Source organism: Anoplophora glabripennis, unplaced genomic scaffold, assembly GCF_000390285.2.
Source record: "Anoplophora glabripennis isolate ALB-LARVAE unplaced genomic scaffold, Agla_2.0 scaffold393, whole genome shotgun sequence".
NCBI lineage: Eukaryota > Metazoa > Arthropoda > Insecta > Coleoptera > Cerambycidae > Anoplophora > Anoplophora glabripennis.
Window position 1 is genome coordinate 170,797 of NW_019416492.1, and position 11,052 is coordinate 181,848.

The 11,052-nt window shown below is 33.3% G+C and overlaps 2 protein-coding genes across 2 annotated transcripts; one reads left to right on the forward strand and one right to left on the reverse strand.

Moving 5' to 3' along the window:
- Positions 1-1,130: 1,130 nt before the first annotated feature.
- On the forward strand, positions 1,131-1,556 carry LOC111691621 (potassium/sodium hyperpolarization-activated cyclic nucleotide-gated channel 2-like). The gene has a single exon (XM_023454731.1). The coding sequence runs from the start codon at positions 1,131-1,133 to the stop codon at positions 1,554-1,556; it is 426 nt and encodes a 141-aa protein (XP_023310499.1).
- A 6,680-nt stretch (positions 1,557-8,236) lies between these two features.
- On the reverse strand, positions 8,237-9,925 carry LOC108907739 (potassium/sodium hyperpolarization-activated cyclic nucleotide-gated channel 3-like). Its single transcript, XM_018711534.1, has one exon. It carries the CDS (start codon positions 9,923-9,925, stop codon positions 8,237-8,239), a length of 1,689 nt encoding a protein of 562 aa, XP_018567050.1.
- Between the last annotated feature and the right edge of the window lie 1,127 nt (positions 9,926-11,052).

The window sequence follows — 11,052 nt, forward strand, 5'->3', positions numbered from 1 at the left end:
AATTGTCAATGTGAAACAGCTATTACAAAGTGAAACAAGTAGGTTTAAATTTCCACAAAATAAATCTGTAGTAACCTGTGACCGTTCTAACTGTCAAGTAGAACAGAAGCGTACCCCAACAACCATGTCCGAAAACAGGCATAAGTGCAGTTTGCATCTCAGAAAGGACTCCGGCCTTCCCAAATTGGCTCCAAACGCACATTGGACGAAAAAACTAGGCAGAGCTCTGAGGAAATTAATATTTATTAACCCCAACCACTTCAAATGTAAGAAACTGTTCCGCAACTCTGCCGCAATTTTTAAAGAAAGAAAAAGTCACACCTGCGGCCCAAATTTCTTCGTGATTCACCATCTGAGCGTTCTCAGTACAATCCTAGATGCAACGTGTGTAATCCTGTGGCTGTATTTGCTAATAATAGAATCAGTAATAAGTTACTCAGAACCAAGTACATATAACGTTGTTATGGACGCACCCAGAAAAATGATAACCCCCATCCAACTGATTTTGATCTTACTATTCTTTAATAGAGGCTACATCAAAAAGAAAACTAATCACCTTGTACTAGAACCCAAAAAGATTAAAATTAAGAAAACATGTAGATCTCTCTTATGTATCACAGTGAAAACGAAACCATATCCTTCAACTCTTCGCTTACATGATAGTTAATGCTCCTCGGTTATTGTATTTATACACGGATCATTTTCCTTCTCGTTCGTGGATGAAAACGACTGGTGTTTATTACAAGGCTGAATTGCATCAAAGATATTTCGATACTTTCCTTATGGTATTCTCTTTCTTCTTCAGAATTGCACATATAGAAATGGAGGTTCTCATAGAGTAGATATGTGCAGTGATTATATCCTTTACTGGGAGGATATACACTCTATATCTCCTGGCCGATATATTGAGATTACTGGGCATAGCTGGTATCTCTGAAAGTATGTACCAAAGAAATATGTCCTTAATACAAAACTACTTGGCTAATCAAGGTGTGCCAGATAATTTAAAAAACAGTATATTCGGATATTGCAAATTTAAATTTCAAGGACGATACTTCGAAGAAAACGAAATTAGGAACACTCTTTCCGATAATTTGCGTGCCGAATTATTCCTATTTGTTGCACGAAAGATGACGCAGAAGTCGGCACTTTTTAAAAATCTACCCAGTCCTACAATTGGGAACATGATGGAGGTCATGAAATTAGAAATTTTCCCACCCAATGACATCATTATCAAAATAGGTTCGGAAATAGGCGAAGTATACTTCATATCTTCGGGTGCTGTGGCCATTATGACCTCAGATGGCAAGGAGCTGTGTCACTTGGCGGATGGTGAGGAGTTCGGGACTAATTGCCTTTTCTTTCAGAAGCGGAAATATGCGGTGGTGGGAATAGAAACTACCGAGGTGTTTATCATAGACAAAAATCAGCTTATAGAGTTTTTGCATCTTTATCCTGATGTGATAAATGGATTCTATCGTTCGATCAAGCAAAAACTTGCCAAATTGAAAAATCTGGAAGAATGTGCTACCACAACAAGTCAGTTTAATTTCTGAATTGGAGAAAGGAAATATTTTAGAAGCGCGTACAAAAAGAATGGTCACTGACAATTAAGGATTGTTTTTATCGTTGTTCACGGTGTTAGAATTAATTTGGATTAATATGTTGTTTTTGCAGTAGTTCTTTGTGTTTGATCTTATTTTCTAAATAAAGAGCTTGAAACTATATACTTTTCCTTTTAATATCAAGAATTTTATTTCATAAAAATAATGGTAAAACCGTATTTGTTGACATGGTCTAACATTTATATCGAAAACGGTACATTCTAGTAACAAGAATACATTTTTATAAAGCTCTAAAAATAATAATAATAGTGAATCTCACAAATACAAAAATTTTTAAATTACGTGTTTTTCTAAAACGTCAAGGTGACTAAAGAAGTCAAAAGATTTGTCAAATAAATAACTAGAAACGTTTATTACTCAACCACCAGACTTAATGAATAAAGTACGTTTAGAAGTGAAAATTTTCTATCTAGGTATCAGTTTCTCCTTTTCAGGTTGCCTTAATATGTGTTGTTGCCGGTGCATGTCCCCGTGATGAACTGTGTCAATTAAATTTGAATGATATAGATGAATTAGGATCAAAGCTTTTAATTAAAATACTGGATAATAAAATGAAAAAACCCAGATTATTTGTGATAAACGAAACTTATATGTCTTTGTATAGAATATATTGAGATGTATGGAAATGTGGCAAATTTAATAAAGTAAATATTGGTTTGGAAATTAAAAATAAAACTGAGAACATTAATGTATCAAATTGGCAGTAATAAATGCATAATATAATGTATTATAAACTGCATATATGAAAGGGGTAAAATGAAAGAAAGAAGTATTTGACAGTAATAGTTTTTATCAAATCAGAATTTAAAAGAAAATAAAATGATAGGAAATTTCAGAATAGTAATTATTTAATGATTAAATTAAATTGATTTTTTTTATATAAATGAGAAAAATATTGTAAAATAGTTATTAAGTAATGAGCAGTGGAAAATTAAAACGTAGAAACAGGAGTGCGGTTATTTGGAAACAGGAAGAAAAAAAAAGTTTGTGAGTAGATTTTTGAAAATTGATGGAAGGAAATAATTAATCAAAAAGTTAAGATAAATACGAAGAAAAGATAATTTAAATATTAAAAAGCCCATAAATAACTAAAGAAGACAGAAATCGTAAATATAAGACATAAACAGGAATAGAAAAAGATAACTAACAAGTATTAAATTATAAACATTTTCCTGTTCTGTGAAGGACAAAGTACAAAATAACGAACCATATACTAGATATAATAGAGGAGCAGATAGACAGTAGATGATTTATTCTTATAACAGAGCAGTTAAGTATGAGAGTTGCACTTTGAACATTAGACAAACGAGACAGGATCATCAAAGTTGAACGGAAGGAGCAAAACTGTGTCTAAAATTGGAAACTAGTTGTGATAAATTTTGTATATAGAAATAAGTAATTCAGTTAATAGTATTGGCTTAGGTTACGTAGGGAAAATATAACATCTAAATCGTGTTCAAGAAAGAATCAATTTAACTTAATATACATTTTTTTGAAAATTAGGATTTCATTCTTTGATTTAAAGTTTGACAAAAATTAAAGTTTTATTGGAGTCATTTAAAAAATAATAATAATAAAAGTCAGTGATTGTTTCTTCTAAAGAACCACCCCTAGAGGGAATAGTTTTGTGCTACATTATACAGGAAAAATATTACCTTCAGGTTTATTTTATATTGAAGAATTTTTTTTTAATTTCAAAATTAATAAATTTTCGTATTACCCAAATTGAATTCTAAGAATAATTTATCTTGGTAAAAAGAATTCTAAATTTATAAAACAAAGAAAAACAAAATACATATAAACTTTCACTGATACTGGCATCTATATTTAAGCAGATGAAGGTAAGTAGATTTTCCTGTTTGACTATCTGAGCTATCCGAAAGTACATAAACTTAAATTGTATACATAAATAAAGTACACAACAATTAAATTACATTACATAACAATATTCATACTTGTATATGTATAAATACGTTTAAAATAAATATTAATAAACATAAAGTATCAGTATTAAACAGTGCACAACACACATACAAAAAAAAACTCTCGAAAACGAGAAGACTCAACTTATGTTTGATTTAATCTTCATATTGATTGCATGTAACCTACCATTTGATACAGTAAATACTGGAATAAATACAACCCGGAGTGGAAATTACCAACTTGGAAGTAGATTATTTAATTATGCAAATATTACATCAGTACGCAACGGTGCGTAGAACAATTTACGTGTTTCACAATGATACAATGATAAATCTTATAGTCATTGTTCACTTTATTTTATGTTGATGATCCGCACGCCTTTGGTGCGCGGCCAATTAAGACAGCTCAAACCAATAAGTCAATACTTTTTCTGTTAAATTTCTTTCAGCGGCAATATTAATAATAAGAAATAAGGCAAAAATATAATGACTATTAATGTATTTTATAGTACTTTATATTATATTTTTATTATATTTTGCACCATAAAATAACACATCTTTAAGGTCTTTTTTTCATTAATTTACGAGGTAGAACTCCTCATTAATGTTTGGCTAAGCATTTTACTTACACCTTGTATATTATTTGAAACTATTTTCCTTGAACCGTTCTTACGTGTTAAATACTTAAATTATATTATTAAATATTCAGTCGAGACTGGTCAAAAATTTAGAGAAACTTTTTTATTAGTTGGTGGAATAAAATTCGTCATTAAAGTTTGACCAGGTATTTTAGTTACATTCTGTAAAACTAATTCTATAAAATTGTCCAGAAAAAATGGGGATGTGGTAATGTACCTGATTTACGAAATTTTTAAATTTTTAATGTCTTAAAAAACAAAAATATGTTGTATATTTTATTNTGTTTAGAGGAATTTTTTACAAATAAACTAGACATATGTAGTAGATAAAATATTTAGAGGATGGAGAAACAAAGAGAAATTTGCAAATAGGTAATAATATTGTCGAAGAAGAAATAATTAACAGCAATAATGTCGCCGACTTTTCGTGTAAAGTTTGGCTACTCTGTTAATAAAGTTTGGTCCTGCTGCAATTCGATTTAGGAACCAATTGCAAAATTCAAGACGATTGGGGAAATCAGCTGGTTCTAAAGCTTGAACTTTTTGAAAATGGTACGGGTTGAGTGAATTCTCGCGCAATATCCGCCAAACTTTGGTTTGTGATATCTCCAATCATCTTGAAATTGTTCTTGTACGCTGCTCCTCGACTACATTTAAAACAGCCTCTATCACATTTAAGTCATTTTGTCGATCTCTTCTGCACGTTCTCTGCGCGGTATGATAGAACCCGTGTCACGAAGACTTGCATAATTGTCCGCGGGCTTGGGATCAGGATCAGTTCTGTCGATCAGGGAAACGCCTGCGATATTCAATTGCAGCGGCATTTGCGTTCTGTACACTCTCCGTATTGAATCACCATATCCACATATTCGGAATTCGTATACAAAGCCATCACGACCGACACTTTAAACAATTGGAGATAGACTAAACTAACGGTTTCGTTTGTCTGTGTCTTTTCAATCCACATCCCCTCTCCATCTTTATGATGTGATGTTCACTCCTTTGCGGGAAAAATGCGGGAGATATTGAGGGTGGTAGATTTGAATAAACGCTTTAAATTCTTAATGGTTTTGTAACCGTGTGTAGTAAATTTTGTATATTCGGGAATTTAGTGTGCCGACTTTTTTTATTTGATAAAATACGGTGTGCCTACAAACCTCTGTTTTATTTATTTTCTTTTAACGAAAGTTGACGTCGAGAAGTCAGGTTTGTTAAAATATTTTGCACTAAGTTTATACAATTATTAAAATTATTTATAATAAAATGCAGCATGATCCTTTATTTACTTGCATTTTATTGATTTCGTACATAATATGTATCCATATACTAAAGCGGATTAAGTAAATGTGAACCACAGATTATGATGTGAACTTGGCAACGCTGTTCGCTTCAGCTGACAATTTGTTCGTGACATTACATTACAAAATTTTCCGAGCATCCGGGCATCTCGCAGGACCGCCCTCTTAGCGGGAGTTATGAGTTGATTTCCTTCATTTTTAAAAGTCGAGTAAAAAATTTTTTCCGATTTTCTGTCTTTATTAAGCCTTCCGAATACGTGGTTAAAATTAATGACATTATGACTGAATCACCCTGTAGATAAAAAAACGGTACGTGAATGTTATTGTACTGTTTGCTGATCGTTGCTTCGCAAAGGACTAAAATACTAGAATACGGTATTTTGGGGTATGATTGGACCGAAAAAACCGAATTTTTTTATTTTGCCAAGTCGCACCCTCATTCGGAATTACAGCCCCCTGAAATCCGCCCGTAAGAATAGTATTTTTTATATCTCAGGACCCTGATGTACGAGAATTACTAAATTTGGTACACAGGGGTTTTATGGCATGTGAAATTTGATAGTGATAATGGCTTTTTGGCGGCGAACCCTCTTATTACACTTTTTCGTGGGCCCCCTTGTCTTTGAAGCCAAAATAATTTGGTCGCATATTTGAGTTTCTTAAAAATGATCAGTTCGCTAGAAAGCCATTGAATTTAAAAACTTTGTGTCCCTTGATATTTTTTTCGTTGAACGCAATGTTTGCGAGAAAAATGGCAAATCACGATATGCATTCGATAACACTTTGCCATTTTTCTCGAAACATTGCGTTTTACGACAAAAGTATATTGATGATATACTGATATTTTTAAAGAAAAAAATGGTACGCCAGTGGTTTTTTTCAATTCGAAAGATAGGAGCTCTAGCGTTTTTGTCCTGTAATTATCTGTTTTTTGTAATTCTGAAAAACTTTTATTTCTATAGAACGTATTACATACATTCATATAGTAGGAAATGCTTTTGCAATTTGGAGCACAACATTGACGTTTAGTTCTACCAGGTAAACTCATTTTGGATAAAAAACGAATAAAAAAAAACAGTAAGGCAGTTCAGACAATTAATTCAATAAGTCCCTTATTACATTAATCTAAAACAAAGTGTGAGTGAATGAAGAGATTTAAACTACTATATGACAACTAAGATCAAAAGAGATATAAATAGACAGAGATTCACCAATATTCAGTCGCGAAAAAGTCTACAGACTCGATCTGTGATTGCAGATTTCTATTTAACAATTTCTATAAAGGACAATGTTTTGCCGCACCAACGCGAGATGGCCTCAGTGAATGCATGCTCCGTCCGCCCTATCCAATAAAATCTTCTTATTTATTTACTCACATGTGCATAACTACAATACTAGAAGATAGCCGTTAAGAGTATCGTTAAGAGAATATGGAGGAAGGTACTTATTGTTAGTGATGGGCAGAATAGAATATTTTTAAGAATCGAATGATTATCCGAGAACCGAGAACCGAGTACCGTACCGAGATCGAATGAGTATCCGAGAACAGGACTCGAGAACAGTGGCAATGCAGAATCGGTGTATGTCGTCGACACGGTGTGGATTCGAATGCATCATTGGGATATTTTTATTCGTACTCGCATCGACGGTAGCTCAGCAGTTAGTAATTAAAGTAAACCTCGCAACGAACGAGAGATGTGGTTTGTTTCACGGAGCATTTTCCGTTATTAAATATTGATGTTTTTAGTTATTTTATAATTATTGAATTTTTATTTTTATAATGAAGCCTGGCTGCAAATCATTAGTTTGGGATTTTATTTTAAAAAAAGTAATAAATAAGTAAAAAGTTTAAATTATTTGACAATACAACAAATCTTAAAAAACATTCAATTTTGGCCTCTAAAGCACATCCGTCTAGTGTCTAGTCCATCTATCTGCCTGTCCTGAGAGATACTCGAAATCGAATAAAAGTTCTCGAGTACAGCGAGAACTTTTAAGAATCGAATGGATATCGATTTTTGTATTCGAATTCTCCCATCACTACTTATTGTATGCAGCCTCGAATTTATTAACGCGGTGCGTTGGCTGCTGGATTGGAGCATGAAGTTCCATAGTGGATACTACTGGCGCAGCACTTCAATGATGTGTGTTGACCGAGATATGAGAATCGGCAACAGAAAATTAGTTGCATGCACTAGATATTTATTCACCAGGAAAAACATGTGTACTAGAACTGTTCTATGTGTTAACTGAGACAAAACAAGGACCTTGGGGATGAAGAGAGGTTTTAACTGAAGGACAGTGGGAGTAAGCGATTGACAAACCGTATTTAATAAGTATTTTAGTTTTTTTTCTTTACTAACTGAATTCATTTAAATTAAATGAATACCTTTTACCTATTGAATTAAATGATAAAAATCAAATTATAACATTGACGACGTGTTTCAGCCTCAGAAATGCTGCAATAAATATAATAAATATTAGATTTGTGTCCCTTTGACACTTACTACGGCAAATCTAAATGGTCTAAACTCCAATGCATTGACGTAACGATATTCAATTTGAAATGTTCAGCGAAATGAAAATTTAGAAAGCATTAAAGAGTAAATACTTGTGTCACGTTACTACTTTTAAACTTTAAGTTACTGATGTTCCATAAAAATAAAAAAGACTATGTAACATTAAACTCTTTATTTAGATAATTATATTAAATAGAAAGAACTCTAACGTTGTGAACAATAAAAAAACAAGTCTCAATGATCAGCGGTCAGCCTTGCTTCACGCGCTTCCAAAATATTCCCACTTTCAAGTTCACGAAATAGATCGATGTCTCGTGTGGCGGCACGATCCCCCAAATGTTTCAATTTGGCAAGCCTTTCCTTGGCTGAACGATAAAATCCATTCAACACATCAGGATAAGGGTGCACAAATTCCATAAGCTCGTTCTTGTTTATGACAAACACCTCTGTCGTTTCTATAGCCACCACTGCGTATTTCTGCTTCTGAAAGAAAAGACAACTAGTCCCGAACTCATCACCGTCGTCCAAATGGCACAGTTCGTAGCCAGCCGAATTCGTGACGGCCACAGTGCCCGAGGATACGAAATATACTTCGCTTATTTCCGAACCTATGGTTACAATGATGTCGTTGGGAGAGAACGTTTCGGATTTCATGACTTCCATGATGCTGGCGATCGCAGAATGGGGTAATTGTTTGAAAAGTTCCACCTTCTGGATTATCTTCCTTGCACTAAACAGGAAAAGTTCTGCACGCAAATTATCGGATAGAGTGCTCCTAATCTGGTTCTCTTCGAAGTATTGTCCTTCAAATTTAAACTTACAATACCGGAGTACCCTCTGTTTTATATTATCTGGCAAATGTTGGTTAGCCATGTAGTGTTGAATTGACGACATACTTCGTTGGTACTTACTCTCAGAGACACCGGTTATGCCCAGCATACTCAAGATATCAGCTAGGAGATATAGAGTGTAAAGCCTGCCAGTGAAGGATATAATCACAGCATAGATTTGTTCGTTGAGAACCTCTATATACACATATGAAATTCCGAAGAAAAGACAAAATACCAAACGGAATGCTGCGAAATACTTCTGAGTTGGTTCCATTGCATAAACAGCAGTTTTTATTATCCACGAACGACGAGGAAATGACTGCCTAATTATATAATATAATATTGGCAAAACAAATATCATAAAAGAGAAGATGTGAAGGATAAGGTAAGTTTTCACCGTGTGGCAGATGAGAGATGCCAGCGTTTTATTAAATTTTAAATTACCAAGAGAATAATTCATGTATTCTATTACGGTAGGAATCCTGACGCTGTAAGCAAATACACGAATAAAATAAGCGGTCATCTCGGCAATCCTTTTAATCTCTTCTCTTTGTATTATCCAACCTGCCGGTATCTCTAATGCGAAATATGTACTCAGATAATCGAAAATGAAGTACGTAAATAAATACCTGCGTATTATCTTCTTAGATTCTAACACAATGCGATTATTCTTTTCATCGATGTATCCTCTGTTAAAAAATAGTGAGATCAAGACCAGCTGAATGGGGGTCATCACTTTTCTGTGCACGTCCACAATACTGTCAATTATTTCAACACCTAAGAAATTTATTAATGGTTCCACTATAAGGAAGTAAAGCCATAAGATGACAAACGTCGCATCCAGAATTGCGTCGAGGGTGCTCAGAGGGTGAATCACAAAATAATGGGGACCGGAGATGTGCCTCTTTCTTTCTTTCCTAGCTTCCGCCTTGTTACGGAACAGTTTCTTGCACTTGGTGTGATTGGGATTAACAACTATTAACATCCTCAAAACTCTACCTAGTTTTTTAGCCCAATGTGCATTGGGAGCCAATTTGGGAAGGCCGGAATCATCCTTAACCGGCAAACTGCACTTGTGCTGGTTTTTAGACATAGTTGGGATACGCGTCTGTTGAACAGTACTTGACAGTTTGTCAGAGCTATTACAGGTCACTACGGACCTTTGTTTCGTACAATGTAAGGAGAAACAATCCACTAGCTGAACGTCAAAGTGATAATACGTCAATTGACAATCAATCAAAACTGAAAATTTAGCAAAATATCAAATGTTAAAGTTATACAGGGTGTTCGGAGCTAAATCGACAAATGAAGACAGCAAATTCTACGGATGATTTCATATCGATTTGAAATAAATCGTCTTTTAGTCAGGGCTCTTTGACATGTTTTTCTTTAATTGTCCAGATCGCTGTTTATCTAGGAGGATCAAACTTAAGTTATATGGTAACTCCACAGACTACCTAGACTGGCCGTATCTAATTCCAATGCACGGGTACCAGTGAATGCAAAATTCGGGGAAGTGGAGTGTGGAAGGCAGTCGGATCGCGCGCATCTTTAAGCAGATCCGGTTTAAGTAATATTTTTATTACATATTAAACATTATATTACATCTTATGACAAATATTCAATTTTAAGTTTGTAATTCAGAAAATAGTATATTTTAGTGTCATATTAAATAAAACTACAAAATAATTTAAATATATTTATTATCCTCTAAATAATATTAATTTATTTAATATTTGTCTTTTCGTAGATTTTACCGAATTAAATAATTTGACTTCATGATTTATTCGTACATCGATATACTTTTCACATTCAGCCCTTACAAGTTCTATTAAATGATTACAATTGTTAGGTAAATTATCAAATTAATGTTCATGTAAATTTTCAAATATGTTCACATTCAGAAAGTTTTTTAATACATGATAAACAATTTTATTTTTCTGTAGCCTAGGTGTTCTGCTTTCATCATTATTAAAAAAAATTATTAATTTTTCTGTTTCTTGGCATATTACTACGACATCTCGAGATGGATACGTCAAACAACCACGATCTTTAATAAAAATTAATTGACTGTACGAATACTGAATCTGAAATTAGTTTTGTTTGCGATTTTTTTAATTGAAAAAAATATTTAATTAATTTTCAGCTATCTCGAAATGACGGGAATTGGTAAAATTTCATAAAAATTTGAGACTCACATAAAGTAAATAATTACTAAAA